The sequence below is a fragment of the Hippoglossus hippoglossus genome, chromosome 7, assembly GCF_009819705.1.
Source record: "Hippoglossus hippoglossus isolate fHipHip1 chromosome 7, fHipHip1.pri, whole genome shotgun sequence".
Lineage (NCBI taxonomy): Eukaryota > Metazoa > Chordata > Actinopteri > Pleuronectiformes > Pleuronectidae > Hippoglossus > Hippoglossus hippoglossus.
This window is the reverse complement of record NC_047157.1, coordinates 9,774,585-9,798,807: the sequence shown is the minus strand read 5'-3', so window position 1 is coordinate 9,798,807 and position 24,223 is coordinate 9,774,585. Positions and strand designations below refer to the sequence as shown.

The 24,223-nt window shown below is 40.3% G+C and overlaps 1 protein-coding gene across 2 annotated transcripts; it reads right to left on the bottom strand.

Annotated features, from left to right (window-relative positions):
• Positions 1 to 1,382: 1,382 nt before the first annotated feature.
• Positions 1,383 to 11,747, bottom strand: borcs6 (BLOC-1 related complex subunit 6). Of its 2 annotated transcripts, XM_034590697.1 has the most exons (7): positions 11,596 to 11,746; positions 9,141 to 9,733; positions 8,483 to 8,669; positions 8,110 to 8,292; positions 5,379 to 5,542; positions 5,050 to 5,133; positions 1,383 to 4,609 (listed from the first exon to the last, which is right to left on the bottom strand). In XM_034590697.1, exons 2-7 carry the CDS (start codon positions 9,720 to 9,722, stop codon positions 4,484 to 4,486), a joined length of 1,326 nt encoding a protein of 441 aa, XP_034446588.1. In that variant the 5' UTR covers positions 9,723 to 9,733; positions 11,596 to 11,746; the 3' UTR covers positions 1,383 to 4,483. The 2 variants fall into 2 exon arrangements, with proteins under 2 accessions (XP_034446588.1, XP_034446589.1); XM_034590698.1 differs by lacking the exon at positions 8,110 to 8,292 and having other exon boundaries at positions 11,596 to 11,747.
• Positions 11,748 to 24,223: the final 12,476 nt, after the last annotated feature.

The window sequence follows — 24,223 nt, the reverse complement described above, 5'->3', positions numbered from 1 at the left end:
ATTATGATTATTATTGTCATGTCAAAACACCAGTCTTCCAACCACAAATACATGAAAACAGTCTGTAAAACTGTAAAAAAAAAAAAAGGTTCTTTCTTTATTATTCAGTGCACTTATGTGGAAATGATTTCTTCATTATAAGGCCATTATTTACAAATCCACATTTCAAAAGGACTATTTCTCTGAAATTTATTCATTTAAGATCAAAACCACTGACAATGAAGAGTGTAAATGATCCAGATTAACACAGAATATTCATAAATCCCTTTTCAATTCTTTGAGCATTACAAGTAAATTACATTCCCTTTTATTTTACTGAAGTTTCAGCAAAAATAATTAAAAAAAACAGATTAAAACTGGATAAATTAAAACCAAAACTAAAATGGCACTCAGTGAGCGCATACCTCTGCCAAGGCCCAACAATCCTACACATGATTGTGATTGATACTAACTTATCTTTTTGTCATTAAAAATTAAAAGAAAGTTGAAAAAAAGACAATCTGCTTCTACACCCGTCCCTCCACTACATTTGGAGGAAACTTGTTGAGTAGTTTTTGTGTAATCCTGCTAACAAATAAACCAAGAAACAAACAATCAGACGCAGGTGAAAACATACAAACACACGAGGTAAATGGTAACTCACTGCATTGGTTTGTAATTTGGGTGAAGTGACGTACCTGACTGACCTTGAAGAGCCGTTGCAAATATTTTCATTTGTGCTTTAATTTAGAGTTAAACGTTTAATAGACAGATCTCTATGTGAGATTTCAATCAAAGAGAATTTGTGTAAATTTTGGCGTACAAATATTTCATATTCTCAAAAACACCCATTGGTGTAATTTATCACCATAAGGTAAATGACTGTGAGAGGCACATGTGCTGAGCTGCAGCACAAATGATCAGAGATATCTGGCTCCATTCAACACAGTCCTCTCTGAAATGTCACAGTCGGAAAAGCACGGACGTAAACAATGAAATGAAAAATGGCTGGATTCCATTTAGCTGCTTGCGGCTCAGGGAGCTGGTGCTGTGCATGCTGGCTCACTGTCACGGCTTACTGGGGCATTTTAATAGCAAACACCCATCAATAATGCTATCAGTGACACCGGTGCTCTTCCTACAATGGTAAGTCAAAGGGTCTGAGTCCCACCAGCAAGTAATGAAGGCTCCTTTATGTACTGTATAATGTTGGCTAATGGCTATGAATGCAGTATCTGTTCTTTCGAAGGACATACCTCTGAACATAAAGAAAAAAAACACATAAGTCTGCATTATTTATGTAAATATATTTTTATAAGTCTGTGTTGTTTATATCTTGTTTCTTTCTCATCCACATCCTGCAGTGCTCCCTGAGGCAGAATATCGTACAAAAGACTCAAATGTTTGTTTTTGCAGCTCATGTAAATTTATTTGTTATTTTTCATTAAAATATACACTCAAGACGAAGGGTATCTAAATCATTTTTAGTTACAGAAAGAGATCATATGTACACGGGTGCATCTGATTGTACAACAGAAAATCCATGAATCATACATTTATATATATTGTGAACCAGAAAGTGACATTTCCTCTCATCTCCCATGTTGAGGCTCCTTTCTTCCAAGATGCTTAAATTTCAACTCTCTGGACAGTTTTACCTTCATCTGAAAAAGAACAGTTCATCCTTACAGCCTTGGACGTGTTTGAGTTAATTTCAGTATCATCCAGGGAACCAGGGCGATTATAAACTTTAATATGAGCTTTTTAACGATGCTTCCCCCTCTTTTTCAATTCTCCCCCGACAATTTTCACAAAACTTTGCCAACGACTTTGAGGAAATGTTACACTTCACGCAATCGGAGCTTTCTGTGTAGCCTACAACATGATCTTTACCCACAGTAGTGAAACCACATAAAAAAGGTGCAGAGCTGCATGTAGAAACACTTTCGATGATGCTGCTGCTAAGAGCTCCACTTCCAAATTTGTCCCTTTGAAAAGATGTTCATTTTATGGTAGATTTAGGCATCAGAATTATGGCCAAGAATAAAACGTACTTACAGCTTCCTGCTCTATTGCACCGTTTTGTAAATATTCAAAAGCTCTGAAGTGTTCCATAAAAGGAAGCTATCACACAACACCTTTAACACAACTCAAGCCAAATTACATCCTGCCTGCCATCAGTAATAGGTACACGTACATAGATCTAGTACACGTACTAGGATTTACTACAGATCTACCTTCCAGTGCAACGACAGAAGTACCACAGTCTCTTCATTAAATCAAGAAGAATGCTCAACGAGAGCACATGGCTTTGGTCGGTTAAGCAGGAGACACTGCTGTCGTTCAGTGACTCTTGACAAATACTCACTTTCCAACTTGATTTTATGTGACGTGAGTCCACGTTAGTTCAGATCCAACGGTTGAGTCCCGACTCCGTCCAGCAATAGTTCCCAGGTGTAACTCTCCTCTGTTCCATCCTTGTCATTTTGAAGTCAACAAAAAGCTAGAACTCGCTTGTTTGACTGTTCAGTACAGTCAGAAGCCAACATTAAAGCAAGCAGAGTGTAATGAACAAACTTCCCAAATTTCAATACACATGTCGATGCAGAACAAATGTTGATTTTTGCTGTAACTTTTTTATCCACCAACGGTTGACGATTAGCAGCTAAATTCAGTCACTGGCTGGCAATGTGCCGGCAACAATTCATCGAAAATAATTGAATGGTTTGATTTGAAATTGATCTCTGCTAAGGGCTGATTTTCAACTCTCGACCAATTAAAAAAAAAAACGTTGGAGACCACAGACATAATGACAGATTAAACAGATTTCTAATCTTATAATCTTCAGAGCACACACGCACTGGACGATTTGGCCAGAACGTCAGAGCACACACTTGCCGTTTGTAGGAAACGATTTTACAGTGGAGAGTCCAGAGACTTGAAATCTCACAGAAACTGGCAATATCTTCTTCTTCAGTTTTCTTTATGGTGGTTTGCAAAAAACTATTAGGTGCATTACTGACACCTTCTGAACTGGAGTGTGGAACACTCGCGTCATTAAACGTGACTTCAGAAGAAATACAAAAGCTGGAGGAGGACTGATGTCGTGTGTTCTGTTTTGCAGCCCAAAAGCCTCTATCTATTGCAGGTTTCCGCCGGATCCGATTCGAGATCAGGGAGGCTCCGAACTCCGACTATTTGGGCAGATAATCGGCACCAGGTGACTTCCAGTCGGGAACGCCCTGCGATTGTCTGAAGGTGCAAATCGGGTCTAAAACCGGCCTGATTATCCTCTAGTGTGCAGCAGCCTGAATGCGTATTTTATTTCTTTTAAATTGACTGAATTCATGAAGTGTTTACACTTTATGAATTCATCTAGAAGTCAAATCATGAGTATGTGAAGCTTTTCAAATATTTAAAGCCACTGCGAGAAGATTTTTTTCTGGTTACGGTCTCAATAAGATTTTAGATTGCACTGACACTGATGTGAGATTTCAGCCCAAATGATTCATGGAGCTAACCAAACAAATTAGAGAAGCAGCTGTGTAATTTAAATGGTGTTTTTTTTGTTTAATTGATTGACAGTCTGAGAGAATCTGAGGGGGAAAAGCACTCAGTCTCACTCTCTGTCTCATTACTCCTGACAAACAGCCTCAAGCAGCAGTTAAACCCCAAATGCTCCAGTGGAGCTGGTCAGTGGCCACCAGTGGAAAAATCTAGCAGAGCCGATCAGTGATAAACACAAGCACTGTTTTATTTATTTGGAAAAGCATGCACTAGAAAACAGAATAAATTAAAAAAAATTAAAAAAGGCAGACAGACCGACAGAAAGATGTGATGCGTCGCTCAATTCATTTATTCCCCAATGAAAGAATTTAATCTTTGTTGCATAAGATTAAAAAACAGACTTTCTGTTCCTGTGCAAAAGTCACTGTCTTCTGAGCAGTTTGTACCGGTCCCTCTTCATAGCAAAAGACAGACACAGAGAGAGGAACATCGCCCCCATGTGGAGAGGAGAGGTTAGTGCAATCTGAACCAAGCGGGCTGGACGGATGACAACACACTTCCTGCTGCAGAGTGGGAACAGCAGGCGTCTACTCCCAAATCTTTGTGTGCGTCTGTGTATGTGTTTTCAGGGCACTTGGCCAAGTGTCTCCAAAAATGGTTAATCTTCGAGATTGTATCTGAGGAAGTGAGGTTGCTTTAAAAAAAAAAAAGGGAAAAAAAGCTCAGACCCGAGAGCAAATTAAGCGCAATTCATCTGAGATCGCACAACACAAACATGGCCGCTTCGAACAATGAACAAGCGGAGGGACTATGAGCGCCAATCATCCAGCATGCCTAGTAACAGTGGTTCAAGGACTCCAGTGGTGCACTTAATCTTCACCGCAGTATGTGTGTGGTACCTGCAGATGGGTGGAGTGACTTGCAGACAGCCTCGCTCAGGATGTGCTTGATGATGGTTCTTTGCAGCTGGGATGTGTTTTCAACCCAGACGTGCGGGTTACTTGCAAATCGCCTCAAGAGCGTCCAGTGTGCGTTTGATGTCACGGATCTGCGCGGCCAGGGTGTGTATCGGCTGCATGGAACGATCCAGCTCCTCACAGCGAGCCATCAGCGTGTACATACCCTGTGGTAGCACATATAATAGGCACACAAAGAAAAAGCTGCTTTAATATACAGTAAATATCTGCCACAGCAGAAGAGAATAAAACTACCAGAACATGACAGGAATTGTAAGTTCAAAAAAGTTCTTTAACACCAATGATTAGAGTGTAGGATCAATAACTCTCGAGTCAGAAAGAAAACAAAGAATCCCATACATAGTCCATTACTTGTAATCACATTATTGACAACACCGTTAATAAAGCCCTGGGAGCGAATCAAGCACAACCTTTTATTGATTAGTGTCGTCAACAAAGCGACTGATGGACTGTGGGAGGGGAATTTTTTATTTCCCACATGACAAGAATAAAAAGCTATAATTGGGTTGCCCACTATGGCCTCATGTAAGAATTTGAGATATTTGAATTATAACAGTGCCAACTTTCTTTGCTGACTATGTGTCACCTTTATACTCATGTCCACAGATTCTCCCAGGCTATCCACTGAGTCTCTGTAGGTCTGGATGTAGCCCACACTCAGAGCTGTCATCTGGATGGACAGACAGATGGACAGAATCAATCAGTTGCACAGAAACAAGACAAAAGACATGAGGGTGAAAAATATGCATGTGAGGCTGAGAATGTGCGTGTGTGCGTGTGTGTGTGTGTGTGTGTGAGACAACAAGAAGGTAGAAGATTTTGTGAGTGAGAGACAGTTGTGTGTTTACATCAAATTATAGCATTTAGGAAGGTAAATACAGTCTGTACAATGAAATGTCTCATTTGGATACTCACGTTCTGGATGGTTCCATTGAGGCTGCGCATCATCATCTCCACACTGTGCGCCACTTCCTGTGTGTGTCTCTGAAGGTCCAATAGGACAGTGGGATCAATGGGTGGGATATCTGCTGGTCTCCGTGACAACCCCCGGCTTCGGTAGATTGGCCCAGAACAGTCCGCTGGGAAGAAATAAGGATAACATTTGGTGCATCGTATACAATAATAGGGCTGCAACTAATTGTTCATTTAAACTGATTATTCTTTTGGTTTGTTTGTTAACACTCAAATATATAAATTGTAAAAGAAAATGGTGAAAAAGGCACATCACAAGAGCTTATTAAGTTTAAAAAAAAAAGAATTACAAATTGTGAGCGATATTTAATTTCTAAGGATTTAAAACAGATTAAAGCAGCAAATCCTCACATTGAGAAGCTGGAACCAGCCAACGTTTGCATTTCTGCTCAATTAATGAAAAATAACAATTAATTTGGTGATTCATTTTCTGTTGGCAAACTTATTGACAGACAACAAACACATTTTACACCAGACCAACTGAAGAATTATTGCCACTGAAGAAACACCTGCTCTTAAACAAAGACTGCCAGCACCTATTCAAACTAACTATGGCACTTAACCAAAAGAACATTTGTGCCTCAAGGCGTCACATCTATAAACACACAAAGCCCGGGTGGCCAGTGAGCCAAAGAAACGAGTTTCCATCTCTGAAAAAGAGTCCTGTTAGACGGCAGCAGGACCTTAGTAATAAATCCCTGCAGTCTAAACAAAGTCTGCGAGTTATCCATCCTAATTGAATCAGCAGGTAGAGGGAATGAGCTGCCACTGAGGGCATACTCACTCTGTTCCTGGGTTTAAATTGAGTGGCCAGTTTTGCTGACGCTCTAATCCAGGGGGATTTTTCTCTGAATGAAGGGCAGCGCTTTGTTTTCTTTCTCCTGGAAAACTAGATAAGACAGACGGCTGCTAATGGACAGGCAGGACGTGGGCAACCTGCTGAACTTACAAAGAGGATTTAATTCATGCTCTAACTCATGCTTCACATGTGAGACATTCAGGGGGGAAATATCACGTTTCATTTTCTGGGGTTGACTCTCTGCAGTCTCATTAAAACATAATCTGATGCTAATTAAATCTGCCTGGAACAAGTAAGACAGAGAGAGCAAGGTCAAAGTATTTATATATAATATCTATCTGGTTAAAAATATCAGCCAGAGATGACTATAAATGGGGAAGTAGGTTGAGATACTGTGAGCAGGCAGTTTCTCTAGCCACTGAGCATAAATTGAATTCTACTGCACGATACAGAACCAACTATTTTAAAAATAATGAGGACGACAAAGAGAAAATTCAGGTTACCCTCAGAAACCTGTGGAAAAAAGTCTGATATTGATGTTTTTTTTCTTGCTGCTGCCATCGCTCCCTTCACCAAGGTGGTTATGTTTTTCACTGCTGTTTATTACACAGGATTACACAAAAACTAATGAACAGATTTTCTCAAAAACCTGGTGAAAGGATAGGATGTGGAGCAAGAAAGCATCGATTAACCTTTGGAGCAGAATCCATTTAAGGGCAGATCCAGGAATCTTTTTTTGTCTTTCTTTAACATTGAATAAGATAGGGCGCTTTTCAGTATTTTTGTAAAACTCTCAAGGGACCATGCAGAGATGTTGATGAAAAACAAAATCAGGCATACTTGATTGAATTTAAGGGGACTGTTTGTCCTTTGAATTAGTCTGTAACAAAGATCAAACTTTCACTGCTTACACTGTACATTGACTGTATTCATTATTTCAGAGCCTCTGCATGCTACCATGAATCAAGGTCAAAGAACACACACACTTATTAAAAACAGTAGTGAACACAAAATGGATCAAATCCGATGTAGCTCTACTTGAGAATGACGTACATCTTGTTGAGATCAGGCTCACAGGACAATACTGCTGCATTGTGAAAACTGAACAGCTGTGACGAGGATTCATACAAACATCCATCATTTTGTCACGAGCCAACAGTCAAAGCCATTCATTTGCTTAATATAGTGCATCGATTCTCAGTTACTTATGCTTTGGATATGACCAGAGCTGTGCATGAATGATGAGTAGTGGAATCTGACTGAGAGTCAGACACCCTGCACTGCAGTTTTAGAACCGCTGCCTATAAAAACGCTATTAACCTGCTGAAATGCCATGTCTGACACCTCCCTCCGCAGAGGAAAACACATGATAGTTCATCCCCTTTCATTCTCCTGACTCTGAAACATAAAGCCGTCATGAAAGCAGCCTTCATCACGGCATTGTGTGTACACACCTCTATATCAGTGCGTGTGCTGTATGCACACATTTCTTCTGCACATATCAAATACAACACAGTATGAAACACACAAATAGTACACTCAAGTGTGAAATCCAGAGAGTCCACTGCAGCTTGTAAATCCCTACTGAAGTCTCACCTTTACAAGACGGCCTACGCTTAATGTCTTGTTAGTATTATTAGATATTACTATTATTAATTTGACTATTTTATGTTTTTTTTATATTTATTGTCTAAATTCTACTTAATTTTAATGTTTGCATAAATGTAAAAGTACTCTTTTTATCATTCTGTATTTGTGAGCTTTAATATCATTGAATAGAAATACAGTACATATTTACATGAGTTTATCTTTTATGATTATCCTTTAAATTGTCTTGGACAAATCTTGTGAAGTTTGTTTCTGCTCCACACTCACAGTCACTGCAGTCCAGACTTGGCTTGGAGCTCATCTTGATCTTCTGCTCCAGGTTCTTAGTGATGAAGTTAGTTAGGTCTCCATCCTGGCTGACCGTCCCCTCTAGCTCCAGAGCTGAGGAGATCGTAGCCCGTCGACCCTCTGATTGGCCACTTCTGCCCCCTCCCCGGGCCCCCAAACTGCCTACGGATAATACGCAAACATCAGCTAAATAAGGTTATAAAAGCTGATACTAATTAAGGACATAAAAAGATGAAAAGCCCATTGATATAGTCACAATTCCCACTACGTTTCTGTTACTTGTTTTACTGGTTTTAAATGTTATCATTTCAAGCAAGTAAAGAGAAGACGGATCACTCAAACAGATTTCTACCTCCACAAGCTTGGCTAATTTCATCCAGGCTCTTGCTATCCTGCATCCCCCGGACGTTGCGAACCCACACCTGGGCCATGACATGGGGCGGGCAGGGGCCATCATCTGAGGGAAGAAGAGGAGGTGGGAGAGAGGAAGAGGAGGCGGTGCTAGGTCCGGGAGCAGAGGACGAGTAGTGTTGTGAAGACTAAAAAGGAGGTGGGGAGATGAATGAAGAAAGAGAGGATGGGAAAAAGAGAAGTTAAACAACTGCTTAATAAATCACACTGACAAAAATCATTACTGTTTATAATCCCAGCCTTTCATTTGATGGACAGCTTCTTTCCATACATTCACATTTACCCATTTTTTTAATGAAAATTGACTATTAGATATAAGGATTTATACGTTTAACATAGATAGATAGATAGATAGATAGATAGATAGATAGATAGATAGACTTATTTGTCCTTTCGGAAATTCATCATGTGCTACATAGCACATGCTTTAGTTTATGTGAAGTATAGTGTCTCAGAGTGTATTTAAAAGAGCTAAGCCCTGATTGCACTGGCTTAAGTTTAGATCATGTTCATAATAACTGTTGACTGTTCGTTCTTATTCACATTATGCTCTCCACTCTACAGTACACGTCAGAAAAATAATCCTACAGTCCACTCACGTCCTTTTGTTGTCTCCCTGCATACGGATTCCTCCACTTTTTTTCATTCTTCTCATCCTCCTCCTCATCCTGTTTCTCCATCTCTCCATCTTCCTCCTCGTCTCGGCTGTCAGTGCTTCCGTCCACAGTCTCTGCCTCTGTCAGCTGTCTGTCCAGGGAGATGAGGTCTTCTCGCTGAGATGAGTCTTTGGTCTGTGTTGAGTCCCACACCAGAGCTGCACCAGGAGGCTCGGCAGTGTTGGAGGCCTCAGGAATGTCTCTGACAATGGATACCGATTCTGAGTATCCTGTGCATGTGTCAGTGGAGAGAGAGGGGTCTGTGTGCAATGATAAACTAGAGGTTCTCTCGTTAATGACCTTCTCTGTATCCAGGTGACCTTCGCCATCGTAAACTCTGTTTTCCACATTTATATGGTTCTCTGTGTGTCCGAGGGAGCCGTCCTCTGATGCCTCCCCAGAACAGGGCGCTCTGCTTCCTCCACACTTCACAGAGACATGAGGGCCGTTCCCTGAAACAACGGGTATCACAACCCCGTTAGCTGTTTCTGGCACTTCTGTGCCAATCACAGGGGAGAGACTCATCCCTCCACCTGCTGGTGAAGAAAGAGAAAATGTTAGGAGGATGAAGTTCTGCTATTTAAATCCACATTTAATAATGTTTTAATGATTGTGTCATGTGCCACTATTTACAAGGGGTAAGTATCAATTGAAAATTGTCAGTAGTGGACCAGTACCTATTATTTTTTCACTTTCACCTTAATTTGATGAATACATTAGTTTAAACCTCTTGTCCTTGCTTGATGTATCAGAGTAAAATTAAGGTCATTACCTTGATAAGAAATAATCTGCAGGTAAAAATGTTTCCCAATTTGATTCAGGAAATATCTTCCAGGTTTCATTATTAAATGCTGCAGACACAGTTTGGTTGGTGCTCCAAAGTTCTGAGGCTCAACCCAGTTATAAAGAGTATGTCATTCTATGTTGTGCCATTCATGTAGTAGTGTAGTAACTCAGCAACACAGCAACACAGAGGGGGAAATTGTTGAATAATAAACAGTTATATTTCCAAATTAAGGGAACATAATCAGATTTCAGTAAAAGTTCTGAATTCATGGATTGAATTCAAGAATTTCTTACAAGCTAATTAAGGTTGCAGTCATGTGACTGGGGGTGTGTATGTATCCATTCACACACCATGTGTATGTAAATGTACTGTATATATGGATAAGTGTTTCTATGAAAAGAAATGTGTTTGTATGTACACACGTGTACTCCAGCTAGTCGCACTGCTGCATAAGGTCAACAAAATACATTTTCTAGTCTCGTCACAACTTTACTTTTTCTCCTCATAAAGTATTTGTACTGCTTAATCTATTTTGCATTATTCCTGTTTGCACTACAATCATTCACTGTAGTTCATTCATATCTTATCTACCCTGTGCCTTTTTGACTCAGTACTTAATGTATAAGTACTTACTTACTTATTGTGTAAATTATGCATTGTGTACTTTTATGTCTTCTCATATGTTTACAGTGGGGATCAGAAAGAAACTGCATGTCAATCCTGTGTCCTAGGCTGTACATGGCATGATTGACAATAAAGTTGACTGACTTTGACTAATGCGAATGTCTTATGTGTAATGTCTTATAGGCACATTCTACAAATGCTGCACTGCTTTGCATTGGGTTGTTCTCTGCAATTGTCTATGTGTTGTAGCGATCCCTATCGAATAAGCATTACAATCAAATGAAATGTTGCCATGTAGAAGTCCTGCACATCTGTCTGCTAGCAAACACAACAAGAGGCGATAAAGGGGGGCTGCAGTGTTTGTATGATAACATCAAGGTTGTAAGAAAATAAGCTAAGAAAAGATAAACTGATGAGCAACAACAATCTCAGGCTGCAGACTGTAACTCTAACTAGAAACGTTGAACCCGGCTGTCTTCTTCTTGACCAGGGGTGTTGGATCATGTCAGCTGCTGATGTCTGAGGCAGCTCTGCCACAAATAAGCTGCATATCTTTTCTTATTCATGTGAAATGACGTAATAGTGGGCTGCTTAGCTTCGCACTAGCTTATTCTGAGCTAACTTCGTGTGAACACTAGCTTACATTCTCTAGACTTCCAGCACAGACGTCCCGTTGTGTGAGAGACAAACTGCGACAGAGAAACGAAGACGACGCGGAGACCTGTCCGCGATGAGGAAGTTGACGTGCTGCTGTCTTTAGCCGTCCTGCTAACTCGCTGTCAACGGTGAATGTGTATTGAATGGTGTTAGCGCGAGGTGCTAACGTTAGCTGTCAAGGCCTTTGAAACACAGTGTTTACAAGGTTCGCTCTTTACTGTCGGACACCGGAACACTACAGCGGGTGAATCATCTAAAGATGGCCACTTGTCTGTCGCTGAGGGTTTACAACAGTATCTCAGAGCTCAATGTATTAAAGAAAACACTCACCGGAGCAGTTCCTCTTCTGACAAATGTAACAACAACCAAGTCCGACCTGAAAATCCTTCCCCTCTAATCCCAGCACAACAGTTCCGCCTCACAATGATAACAGGCGTTTCAGACGATATTATTTAAAGTAGTAATAATACCAACTCTTTTCCAGATTGTATCAATACATACTGTAGTACTGAGTTTATTTTATTATTACCCACAGCCAGAGTCCAATGCTGTTCATTTGTATTTAACCCAAATGGAGGAGAACTGCTGTGTGCTGCTGTGGCATAATGATGACACCACACGTGACTCCTGCATGCGTGTGTGTCCCTGTTCTCCTACAGATGGAGACAAACACCACAGGACAGAGCTCAGTTCCATTCAGATGCAGAGGAGCGTCCAGGTGAGTGAAGACACAGGAACACAAAGGTTCAGCATCTTGTGTTGGCAGGTGAGTCCGAGGGGTCTTGACCTTTTTCAGGCGTAGGCGTGCAGCTGGGCCTCTGACCTCTGACGATGCAGAAGAAATCCCTGATATAAATGATGAAATACTGTCTGTTACTCTTGAAGATATGTGTTTCTAAGGCTACACGGAAACACACGAAGCTGCTTCTTTTGTGAAACTTCAGATCTCATGAGACCTGAGAGTCGGTGTGTCCTGGTTTAACTTTGTGCTTCTGTGATCTTCAGTTTCTGACCTACTATAGCCGCTGTGCACTTTGTAGTGAAACGAAAGTGATTAGTCTGAACTTCAGAGAACCTGGAGGGCATTCTGATTGTGGGAGAGTCTCGAGGGTATGTTTCACTATGTGGCACATAGCAACACAGTGGTCTTGTGTGCAACCTCTCACTTACACAGATTTAGGGCGATATGAGGACCATACTACTTTGGCCGAGAGAGCTCAACGCACCACAAATTAAGAAAACACGTGCAAATAGAAAAAAACATGTGCAGATTATGAATACAACTTCACCAATTCGATGACACATGCTCTGTGAAGTTATTGAAGTGTGCTGCTCGTCAGTGGTGATGGAATGCTTCACAAAGCATTGAACTACAGCCAGGTTCGTTACTTTTTCGGGTCCCCCGGAAACATTTCCGGTGTCGTTTTCGCTATTTGTAGAACGTTTCTGTATTTGCATGTTGTGACTTTTTGCAGCGCATGTGTCGTCAAATTGAGGAAGTGGTTTTCTGAATTTGCACGTGTTTTTTTCTATTTGCACGTGTTTTCTTAATTTGTAGTGCGTTGAGCTCCCACGGCCACCGTACCATCCAGAACACAATTTCACTGATAAAAAGAGTAAGAACTTAAATTAAAAGCATGATCGGGATAAGCGCTGAAATATTCCAAACAGACGAGTAAATCATTTTTGGTGGCAACAACACAAGAAGAACATTTGAAATTCTTTAAACAGCTGGTGAAATGACTAGAGAGGACACTTAAATACTCAGGAGGCTTTGGTTTAGCCTGTTTGCCTCCACAGTGGAACCTGGGCCAAGGTCTGTGGCTTTCAAACCAATGAGTGTGGTCAGAAATGAACACCGCTGCAGAGGAGGAGAGAGGATTCAGAACCACACTCTCCCCACATCTAGAGAGCTTGTAAAATTTCTAATTTACCCCATGCATCCAGGCCAGCTGCTCCGGCTCTTTTGGTGGTTATTCGGCTGTTGTATCCCATTTGTTTCTTTTTGTGCCAAACATCAAAGCCTGGGGTATTTACCTAAAAGACAATTAGATTTCTGAAATAACCCAATATAGTTTCCAGAGTTTCCTAGTAAAACACTCAATAAACACAATGACTGTTACCCAAATTTTAGGTTTGTGTCCGAGGAGGTTACTGTCAGGGAGAAGCTATTAACTCACAATAAAGGAAAAATGTAAGAAAATGTTAGATTTAAACAGATGATTTTTTTCCATAATAAAAGCATGTTAAACATTGGCAACTGAAATGACTACAAAGACCCATAAACCTGCTCGTTGTCTCTCCCCCAGTCAGGAAACTGCCTTCAAATGTACAGAAATACTGTAAAGCAATAAGGAAATGCACTAATGTAACTCCAATGCAATTTTTTTGTAGTGGTGCAATAACTGAAAGTATAGCTGCTTTCAGACACGCACTGAACACCGGAGTTTCTCCTGCAGTCCCCAAGTAAAACTCTGGAGAATGTACGAATGACCCCACGTGAGAAAACAGCAGGAGATCCTCCAGCGGATTCACAGCAAACGAGAGGGTGTGTTGATGACATTTCTAACATAACATGTAAGAGACGTAGAAATGTGAAAAACAAAGAGAAAATGAATACCTCAGGATGAAAAAGTGGTGCCATGTTGAAGCATATTGAAGACACCATCCAAGTGTGCTGTAAACAGAATTCATATGTAACATCCTGCTGTTGCATGCTGCACCACCCCTCGCCTGAATACCTCAGAGATTTCTGTGTTGTTGTGAATACGTCTACATGTCTGAGTGGAGAATCTACTGCTGCGTTGTTCATATGCGAAAGACAAAATCCAGAGAAAGTCCAGACCCAATTGTGCGGACTCCAGAGCTGAAGGAGGCTTGTGATGTTCTCGAGTCAACACATGGCAAACATGAGTTAAGCAATAGGTTAAATTATTTCCCAGCAAAATACTCAAATCATGACACATGTGTGTTGAAAGAGCTAAAGATGGCTTTAATCCCCTTTAAATTGTCTGTGAATCAAACTCTTTTCTAATTCTCTTTTCCCAAACACACTTCCACAGGTCACATTAATAACCGTAGTTCACTGACTGATAACTGTGAACACACTGATAGGGTCCAGCTTGCCCCGTCTCCACCGGCAGTTGCCATAGGAACCAAGGTCGTAGCACAGATCCCACATTTGTAAAAGATATGAGCCTCCAGTTGAGATAGTAAACAGCCGTATTACAGATGTCCCCTCAGGGTTACAGGCCTACAGTGTTCTGTTGGAGAGGATATACGTATTAGATAGGATGCATACATGAATTACTGGGTTAATCTTCATCCTATGTACAGATGCTGTGGTCCCAAAAGGAATATCCATATTTGGATATGTAGCAAATTTCATGTATTTCATACGGGTTTAAACATCCCCGTTAACAATAACCACCACTATTGGGTGGCTTTAAACAGCATTCATTCTGAAGTCTGGTTCTGAGGGAGTGTTTTGCATGGAGCAGTATAAAAGTAGCCAGGAGACGTCATTAAGTCAGAAGAGTTCAGTCACTGCTGTACACCACCCTGGCTGTTCCCCTCAGTGTCTACTGATTTCTACTTTCTGGAAAAGAACGTAAAGATTGTCGCAATATAGCAGTTTTGGTGGAAGATAGACTGTATACACTATATGAAACATTTCTTCCAGTATATACAGATGCATCTAAAGATCATATTACAGAAAGAACAGGATTTGGTTTCAGTATACCAGACTTAAAAGTTTCAGTGAACAGGAGAACCTGGGATCATTTGTCAGTTTACACGGTGGAGATGGTAGAAATTGTGGCAGCATTACAGCAGGTAGAAGAGTTACAAATCAGGAAGGTTGTTTTGTGTACAGATTTGTGCTCAGCATAAATGTTGTTAAAGTAATTTCCATCTAACAGTAGGCACGATTTAGTTAATGAGATATTTGAGACTTTGTATTCATTTCAAAATATGAATATTGTGACTATTTTGATGTGGATACCGGCACACAGAGGAATAAAGGGCAATGAAGGGGTGGATTTATTGGCCAAGCAAGCACTTAATCATGAAGAAGTCATGGAGATTTCAAAGGAAAGATTATTAAAGAATGGTAGCATAGCGGGGATACAGCTCACACAGGGAGAGACCTTTATGCAGTACAGCAGGAAGTGAGCGCAGTGAGGACAGCAAAAAGGACCAAAGAGGAGAACAAGGGGAGTAGGCTGAGGATAGGACATAGGACATACTGGACTCAATGATACACTGCACTTAATATACAGATATCCAACAGGATTATGTGATTATTAACATATAGAGGAGTCAGTGGAGCATGTGAGACTTCACTGCAATAAGTATGTTAAGGAACAGGAAAACAAAAGAGGGAAATTGCAAAGTATGGAGTGGAAGAACTGATTTGCAAATTGTATTTACCTTTGGAATAGGGAGTATGCTCCATTATCTGAAAGAAACAGGATTGGACAAAATCATTTAATATGACCTAGATAACTCTGATTTACCCTCCAACGCAGTAGGTTGCCAGCCGCCACTAGACCGAACAAAGAAGAAGGAGAAGCTATCAAATATCAAGGGTTATAAGAGATACAATACCAAATAGGGAAGAAGAAGAAGAAGAAGAAGAAGAAGAAGAAGAAGAAGAAGAAGAAGAAGAAGAAGAAGAAGAAGAAGAAATAGGATATGGAAACACACAGTGGATGGCGGTAATGCACCTTGAAAGTTGGTTGCCACCCGCCAATAAGTTAATGACGGAATTCTTTCTCTTCACAGTCGCCAAAATGTTATATTGTATTGTGGGAACTGTTGTGTTTCTCTAGAGTTTTTAAAGGTCTCAACCTTCTATGTAAAGTGCCTAAAGATGATTTATATTATGATTTGGCGCTATACAAATTCAATTGAATTGAATAATAGTTAACTCCACTCTCCTTGGCCAAGTTTGAATAAATACTTCACAAGACATCTGGGTCTCATGAAACTACTTCCATCATGCAGGAAGCAGCTCATTTACAGTTTGTCTATTTCAAACTGTTCAAGCTTCATAGCTGGTTTTACTTCATGGAGAGCAAGAATGAATGTAGCAACCAAAATGTCTTTCATTGGGAGCACTGCATTGAGACGACATTAATCCCTGTAAATACTTATCAAATATCCAATACAATTGAACACGGTGTAAATGACGCCGTTTTGAGTCGAATTTGAATGTCGGGGCTTCCGGACACTTGGATGACACCAAAGGAGCAGTATGGAGGCATGTTGTGTTTTTTTTATGTTGTTTTATTACGTCCGAAGAAGTGGTCATCAGTAACTTCAATTGTATTGGATCTGGTTGCAACACTGTTTACCCCTGAAACTCATATATATAATTTATAATGATAGTAGATGATCGCGATGGGGTGTATAACCACACTGGGCTGATGGGGGAGGGGGGTTGTGCGTCGGCTCTCTGCCTGTTCCCCCTGTAGATGTGGCGCAGGGCTCTGGTGACGGCATGGCGAGGGTTGGGATTGGTTGAACAGGTGGGGGGGGCCTCTTGCTCACCTCGCCGGTCGCCTGGTCATATGCCACATGCATATTAACTATTATGATGTTTTTTTATTATGTTGTATCTTATCATATATTATATTATACTATATATTATACTATATTATAGGGTGTATGTACATGTATGTGACGTCCTTTATTTATTATTACTATAGTACAAACACCACATCCTTTCATCTCTCTCCGCTCCGCATTCCTCACTTCAGCCTACAGCTTGTCCAAGCCAATTAAACATGGACATGTACCATGGACTCATGCAGACACACACACACACACACACACACACACACACACACGCACACACACACACACGCACACGCACACACACACACACACACACACACACACACACACACTCACACCCTATTTCATCTCTCCTCCAGAAACCCTTATTTCATCACTACATTATCATTCACATCACTGTTACTGCATTATGTTATGTCCGTATGTCTTTTCGTTATGTACATGTATCCGTGTATCTTATCTATCTTATATGTCATTTTCTGTTGTCACCATTTCCCAAATAAATAAATAATTAAATAAAGGATTAGAGTTGATGCTGCAAAGTTTTATTCCTAATATTGCATATTTAATTTAGAATCAAACCTCCTGAGGGCAGTTGTTGTCGCCTCAGAGGAAGAAGGTTCTGGGTTTGCATGATGTGTAGATGTACATTAGATGTGGTCAATGGGAAGGATACAAGATGTGTCTCTAAAACCTGAGTGGAAAATTGTGAGCTTTGGCAAGAAATTTCAGTGATTTCTTTTTTCTTTTCTTTTTTTGTGTAGATTGTCATGGCTAATTTAGGAGAAATCCATTCTTTAGGAATGCTCAACCAGAAGATAGACTGGTTTCAAGTCAGAGGAAAGAACATCATCAATTAGAGGCGTCTGTGGAAATATACTCAGTAACTGTGGCATCCTATCAATGTCCGCAGGAATTAGTTCACAGAAAACCATGCACTGCAGTAAGCTGTAAAATTCAATCGTAAAACATGAGCTGACCGTTTTGTTTAGCATGAAAACTTCACTGAGAGAAATGCTGCAGTGAGGTGCACATAAACCTCTCATTACACATAAAAGTCACTTTTAGGAGCAGACTTTTTGGTTGTATGAGCTGTGAGAAAAAAGTAGAACGGTAGATGAGTCATTCTGTCGTCTCATGCTGAGTGCTTGTTTGTGTTCTGTTGAAATATTTGGTGCATTTCCCAACATTAATGTTTTTATAGACTCCCTTGAGAGCAGACCAATACATATTTACATGGTAAATACACCGCAGTTCAAAACAGTTAAGTATCGCTGACCCCCTCGTTACCGCAACATTTTGGAGAGTAAATAAGAATAATGATGATTTGATGCTGGTTATGCGAAACGATTGGAATGCTTCAGCTAAACAAACCAGTAGTTTGAAATTTAATGAAAAAAATGACATGTGGTCACAGAGATGAATGGTGGTTTGGTCTTGAATGGTATGTTAGTGTCTTGGAATGAAGGCAGTGATGGACAATGTGCGTGACAAATCTCTGACAGCTTGACCTATCAGTCAAGTAAACAAGTATTGTTACGTTGGTTAGCCACAAAAATGGAAGCTGCTCGCAAGCAAAGCCGTCCTGAGCCGACAATTATGACACCAGCGGCATCTGAGAAGCTGAAGTATTTTGGGGTGTAAACTGTAGATGGCAAAGCATCAATCACAGGTGAAGTTTGTCGTCTTTGTACTATGTAACTGCCTTAAAACAAATCCGTGGGCTCAGCTGAGGAGGCACCACATTTTTGGAAAAACTGACAGCCCTCATGTACAGTACCCTTGAACATGCTGGGCCTTATTCTGGCAATTGAAACTGTGACTATCAGTCCGTTGCACACTTCTTTGAGGAGGTCGCACCTGTTCCAATAGCTCCATAGTGGAAGAACTTAGCATCCCGCAGTAAGCCACTATGTTTGTTTCACTTGACTTTGTGTGTACAGTGTGTGGATTTGTGAAAGGCACAATAAATCACAAAACAAACATTACATTTTGAGAGCAGACCAATACATATTTACTGAGAGGAAAACAAAGTCTGCACACAAGAGAGGAAATCATTTGATGACAGTTTCATTCTGTCTGCAGAGAAGACATTGTGGAAAATCACAGACTAATATTGGCGCTGAGATGTAAATACAGCATAACAAAATGAAACACATGAGGCCATCGTAATGAATGAGGAGCAGCTCTGCACCACGTCTTTAAGTGAATCACTAAACTTAAATGGTCCACCGTTAAAATGTTGTGAGTTCAGCCTCCTGTACATGTGGTGTTTGAATCGACACACACACACACACACATATATATACACTTTAAACAATCCTATATAAACAATATTCACAAGCTGGAATTTCAACAAACCTGATTATTTATATCATTTTTGAGATTGTTGTTACATCTGGTTCATTTTTATGCGACAGAAAAACTAAATCTTGAACAGGCAGCGTGCTCCAAATCAAATCAACGTTGGCGTCTTCTCACAGGCCACATGGAGGTTTGCGAGCTAACGCATCACATTTGGCTTGTTGGCCTGAGAGCGTGTGTTGTGGTAAGCAGCGATTGTCGAAATCTTTGCACAGCCTACACAACACAAGTTGCCTGAGGACAAATCAACATCATACCTATCACCTATCATTGGTGGTGTGAGTGTCTATATCTACTCATCTGAGGGCGCCTTCCGCCTACACCTACTTGTAAGTTTAGCCCCTCAGACTTTTCAGTTTAGTGTGAACCAAAATAATAGGTGTGAAAGGTGCCTTGAAATCCAGATCAACGGACCAAACTTTAGTCAGACTTAGAGAGGTGTTCTCGTTCTGCATCGAACTGAACTGTGGTTTGGATCTTTTGCAGTGACAAAACAATGTTTGGACAGTTCGAAGTTTTGAACCAATTGCAGGAGGTTGAGACAGAGTTAAATAATAGAGGAAGTTAAATCACAGTTACGCAGGCTCACTGTATTGCTTAGTCTTCACCTCTGAGGATATAACGTTTGAATGACGAGGACGTTCATTTGAACTACTGTCACTGCACTTGAAGTTTGTGGCGCTGGTAATAATATCGTCATGACAATACAGTAGCTTCAGAGCGTCAGAAGTGAATCCTGTGGAGAATTTGTTGCCGTTGTGAACACGTCTGTGCAGAGAATCACCCACTGTGTTGTGCGTGTGTGAAAGAAAAACTGCGGAAAAAGTCCGGACCGAATTCTCCGGAGATCCTCCGCAGGACAAGTCTGAAAATGGCTTTATAATAAAGTTATGTCCACTCCCTTAATTACAATGTGAAGCCACAACTAACCGGATCAAATGTAAGACCTTGGTCTGGACTTTGAGGTTTGAAAACACCCTTAAACTCAGCAGGAGAGCGATTAAATGTATTTCCTTAAATGTTGAACTCTAAACTGTAAAGATTTTTTTATTTACCACTACACCTTAGCTATTTATGTGGTATATATGGACAGAAAGTGTGTTTCAACAAGATATAACAACAAATAGTTTTTTAAATAATTTTTTTATGAATTTAACAAATTTTACAACTCAGTTCATCAGTGGATGCTCATTTAGCTGTCACCATTAACAGTGTATCCCAGGGACACTAAAGGCAGCACGCCTGTCTGAAGTGCAAAACACTCTGTATCTGCTGTTAACACCACGAAAGATGTGTTTACTTGTATTTGCTCTAAATGATGTACTTGACAGCAGCACGGGAACACGCCAAATCTTGAATTCATTTGGATCACGCTGCTCGCTTCACGTTCGCCCACATGCACCCTTTCATTTTTGAGACGAGGCTATATCTGACATATTTCACACTTCCAACAGCACCTCAGACTCACATTCTTCCCCATAAACCCTCTTTTTTCTCTTTCCTGAAACACTCTCATACAGAACCAGCTCAGCACTGGTTAGCTCTTTCATGTGGGCAAAGCCAAGACGCCAAGAAGCCAAGCCCATGTTAATGCTCTGCAGACTCTCACTGCTCCGAGTCATTTTGGTTTATTTTGCTTTCTGCATCAAGTGTCTCAGATCCATTGCTCCAGAGCTCTGAACGGCTGGGCTTCAGACCCTCTCACTCCGATCCCACAAATTTCAAACATACACAAAGACATATAGACGCATGTTGCACGCACACACACACTCTGCACATTCCCTAACAACATCCCCTCCTTACCCTAACCTTAACCATCCCAACTGAACGTTTAATCCTAATTTCAACCTAATTTTAGTCCTTATCCCTCACACTAAAAAGTCAACCCTCAAACAGGCATGAAGCGTCCAGCAAGTTGGTCCCCACAAAGCTTTTGGACCCCAAGTATAGTGGGTTTCTTTCTTCCAAACCCCACAAACATAGTAAAACAAGGCTACATACACACGCGTGAAGCCAGATGAGCAAAGGAACTGAGGTCATATAGATTTAATATAGGCACGATTGCGTGCTCAGCATCATCATTGTGGGATGAAACTAAATATATACGAAAATACGAGAGGCTGTAATTATTGGACTTAACCAAGCATATAAATGCATCTTTTTCCAGTAAAGCATACAAAATAAAGTTTTAAGTTTTAATTCACTCAGGCTGTCTGGCTTTCTCTCCGTCCAACTCCATCCTCTCATGTCAACCAATAAACGTCAGAAGCATTCGATATGTTCATCTCTAATACAGTCTGTGAACAACAGAACTATCACCATATCAGCTTATCGTATATATCGGATACTCCGAGACGTAAATACACTTTTAGTTTCTGCAGCCTCCATTCAAATTAGTCTTTACTTTTTAAGGTCTGTGAGATGGGCAAGATTCTATGGAAATCTAGTAAAAAGAAAACGCAAAGGAAAAAAAGATTACAGTATACAAAGACCAACAAACACACTCGTTAAATAAGTCTTGAAACCTGAAGGAGAGCTTGAAGCGTTTCCCCAAAAACCTGACTCACAATGTGCGAAACAAGGATTTTCACTCCAGATTAATTAACAAATAAATAGGCAGAAAGTTAAATAGACTTAGAACAAGTTGTGATGTTTAACATTTTAACATTAAGAACAAATCACAATTTACTGCTTTGCAAAGTCAGTGAAGTCGCACAGATCCTCTTGATGTTAAGCACTTTCTCATGGTCCAACTTTGTATAATGATGATGGCTTCTTTATTACACAGTGGCCCACTTCATCATTTACAGCAACATGTCTTTACCAGCTGGAGCTGCAGGAGGAGCAACGGATCACTCCACTTCTTCAAAGTCACACTCGGCCCATTTTTGGCCCTGAGCCGTAGTTTGAGAAACATGCATGATCTGTACAGAGTCTTGTCGCAGTTCAGTTCAAAGTTAGGTCCATTTTCAAACAGTGTTCTCTTGTCCATGCTGTATCCAACATGACTGGAAATCTTTTTTGACGATTCAGTGGAGTTAACCGTCACCACCTTAATAACATAAAAATATTTTGTCCAATAGAAACAGAGCCACAAAATATTCAGGTTGTACTTGTTTGAATTTTTTTTACTGTGTTCTACTTTATATTGTTCTGTACTGTAATCTTGGATCAAGCTGGCACAAGAATTTCCTTCCGGATTAATAAAGTCTTATCTCTTATCTTATCTTAAACTGCTATTTTGAATATTACCAATCAAAACAGTACTTTGTGGTTTGCCAAAAATGTCTCAAAGAGCTCAGTCTGATTATGACTTTTATTGAGTTACTATAAAGGCCTGATTGTGCCTCATACATTAGCAGCGACATTTTGTTTCAGCAACATAATTTTGTTTCAGAAACTCAAGTAGCAAAAACTAAGATGTGTAGATTTCTCTGTAGACTGGACATGATGTGCAGACGTTACTTTTGTTGCACAGAAAATAAACCTGAACATGTTTCTTACATCTGTACACTGATGAAACAAACCAATACTCAAAATAGGACTGAGCATTTTTTCTGACATTATAAAACACACCACATCCACCTTTATTTGGCTCACCACACCTGTGCTGAACAGCTTTTTGCTGCGTGGCATAAAATAAGTGCAGCTATGGACTGAACCAAACACAGAGGAGAACATAATGGAAACTTCTCCTGTGGTGCGTTTGCACGGCAGCAACACACAACACTAACGACCTGGGAAAGTAGATCTGCAACCTCATCAAAGCGGTCGCTGCCTTTCATCTTTATGGTCGCGGTCAGTAATCTTGTGGTCAGACTCCACCTATCTCAACAAACCAAAAAAGGCTCTCGTTTTAGGTGAATTGCTGAAGGGACTTTATGTTAAACTGTTACATATCCAAATTCAGTGCTATTCACAATCTAAATCATCACTTTTTCAAAGTTGCTGCTCTGTTTACATTACATTACATTTATAGCTAATAATTTAAGTCTGAAGATTTTAGCCCTTTAATTATCAATCACTGCTGATAGTTTTCCACAACAAACTGAGATTTTATATATATTTCAATAATGTATCTCAACAATGCTGCTTGTGAGCAGCCGATTTTCAGGCTACATCCATACAACTACTTTTTTGTTTAAAAACAGTAAAACGATCTCTGTCCGCAAAGTGTTTTGACTCTGAATCAGTTTTAATGCTTGTCCATACTAACACTCCTGAAAACGCATATAACATGACCACAATCTATGTACACTGGGCATACATCTGTGAACATGTGCCAGTGAACATAGATTGCTTGAAAAGTAGCTCGTCTCCTACACATGTCAGCAGTTGTATCATTGCAAAATACAGAATTTAACTGCACATTAGCTGTTAGTAAAGACAACAGGGTCCACAACACTTGTAATTGATTATCCATGTTGCGTTCTACCCTGGTAGCCGAGGCTAATGCCAGTTGTTTTCTTACAGAAGGGGGTCATTTGATAGAAGCCTGACAAATTAGCAAATATGTTTAACCGAAAAGACCCGGTCAGCAAGCGGTTGCAAGCATCTATGTCAATGTTTTCAGACATCTCAGTTTCTGCCCATTCAGATTACAAGGCAGCGCTTAAAATTTCAAAATAAAATGGTGCCAGACTCTCCAACTCTTGAGAAGTATGGACACCAGGCGTATCCGCCGCAGAGCTGATACATTTTCAAACAAAGTAGTATGGATGTAGCCTCAGTTCTCCATTGACGGATGGAGTATATTTGAAATTTGAGCTCAACACAACAGAAAGTTGGAAAAATGCTTCTTGCAACTGCAATTAAATGACCTTTAACCAAAATGATGCATTTTTCAAGTTTCTGCACATGAAAATCAATGGAAACCAGTGTCTGCCTGGAAGGTAGGAAATCAATCGAAAAACATCTGTTCTGTTTTGGAGCATAATTGACATTATGTGATTTGTAATTAATGGGCAAAAACATTCAGAAAACTGGTGGTCCTTTAAGACAGCAATCATTTCAT

Excerpts from the sequence above, each read along its gene's own strand:
- borcs6 (XM_034590697.1), bottom strand. The coding sequence starts at position 9,722 with ATGAGTCTCTCCCCTGTGATTGGCACAGAAGTGCCAGAAACAGCTAAC. Across the intron at positions 8,670-9,140 it reads CAGGGAGACAACAAAAGGAC|TCTTCACAACACTACTCGTC; the intron begins GTGAGTGGACTG and ends CCTCCTTTTTAG. Across the intron at positions 4,610-5,049 it reads CTGTGGACATGAGTATAAAG|GGTATGTACACGCTGATGGC; the intron begins GTGACACATAGT and ends GTGCTACCACAG.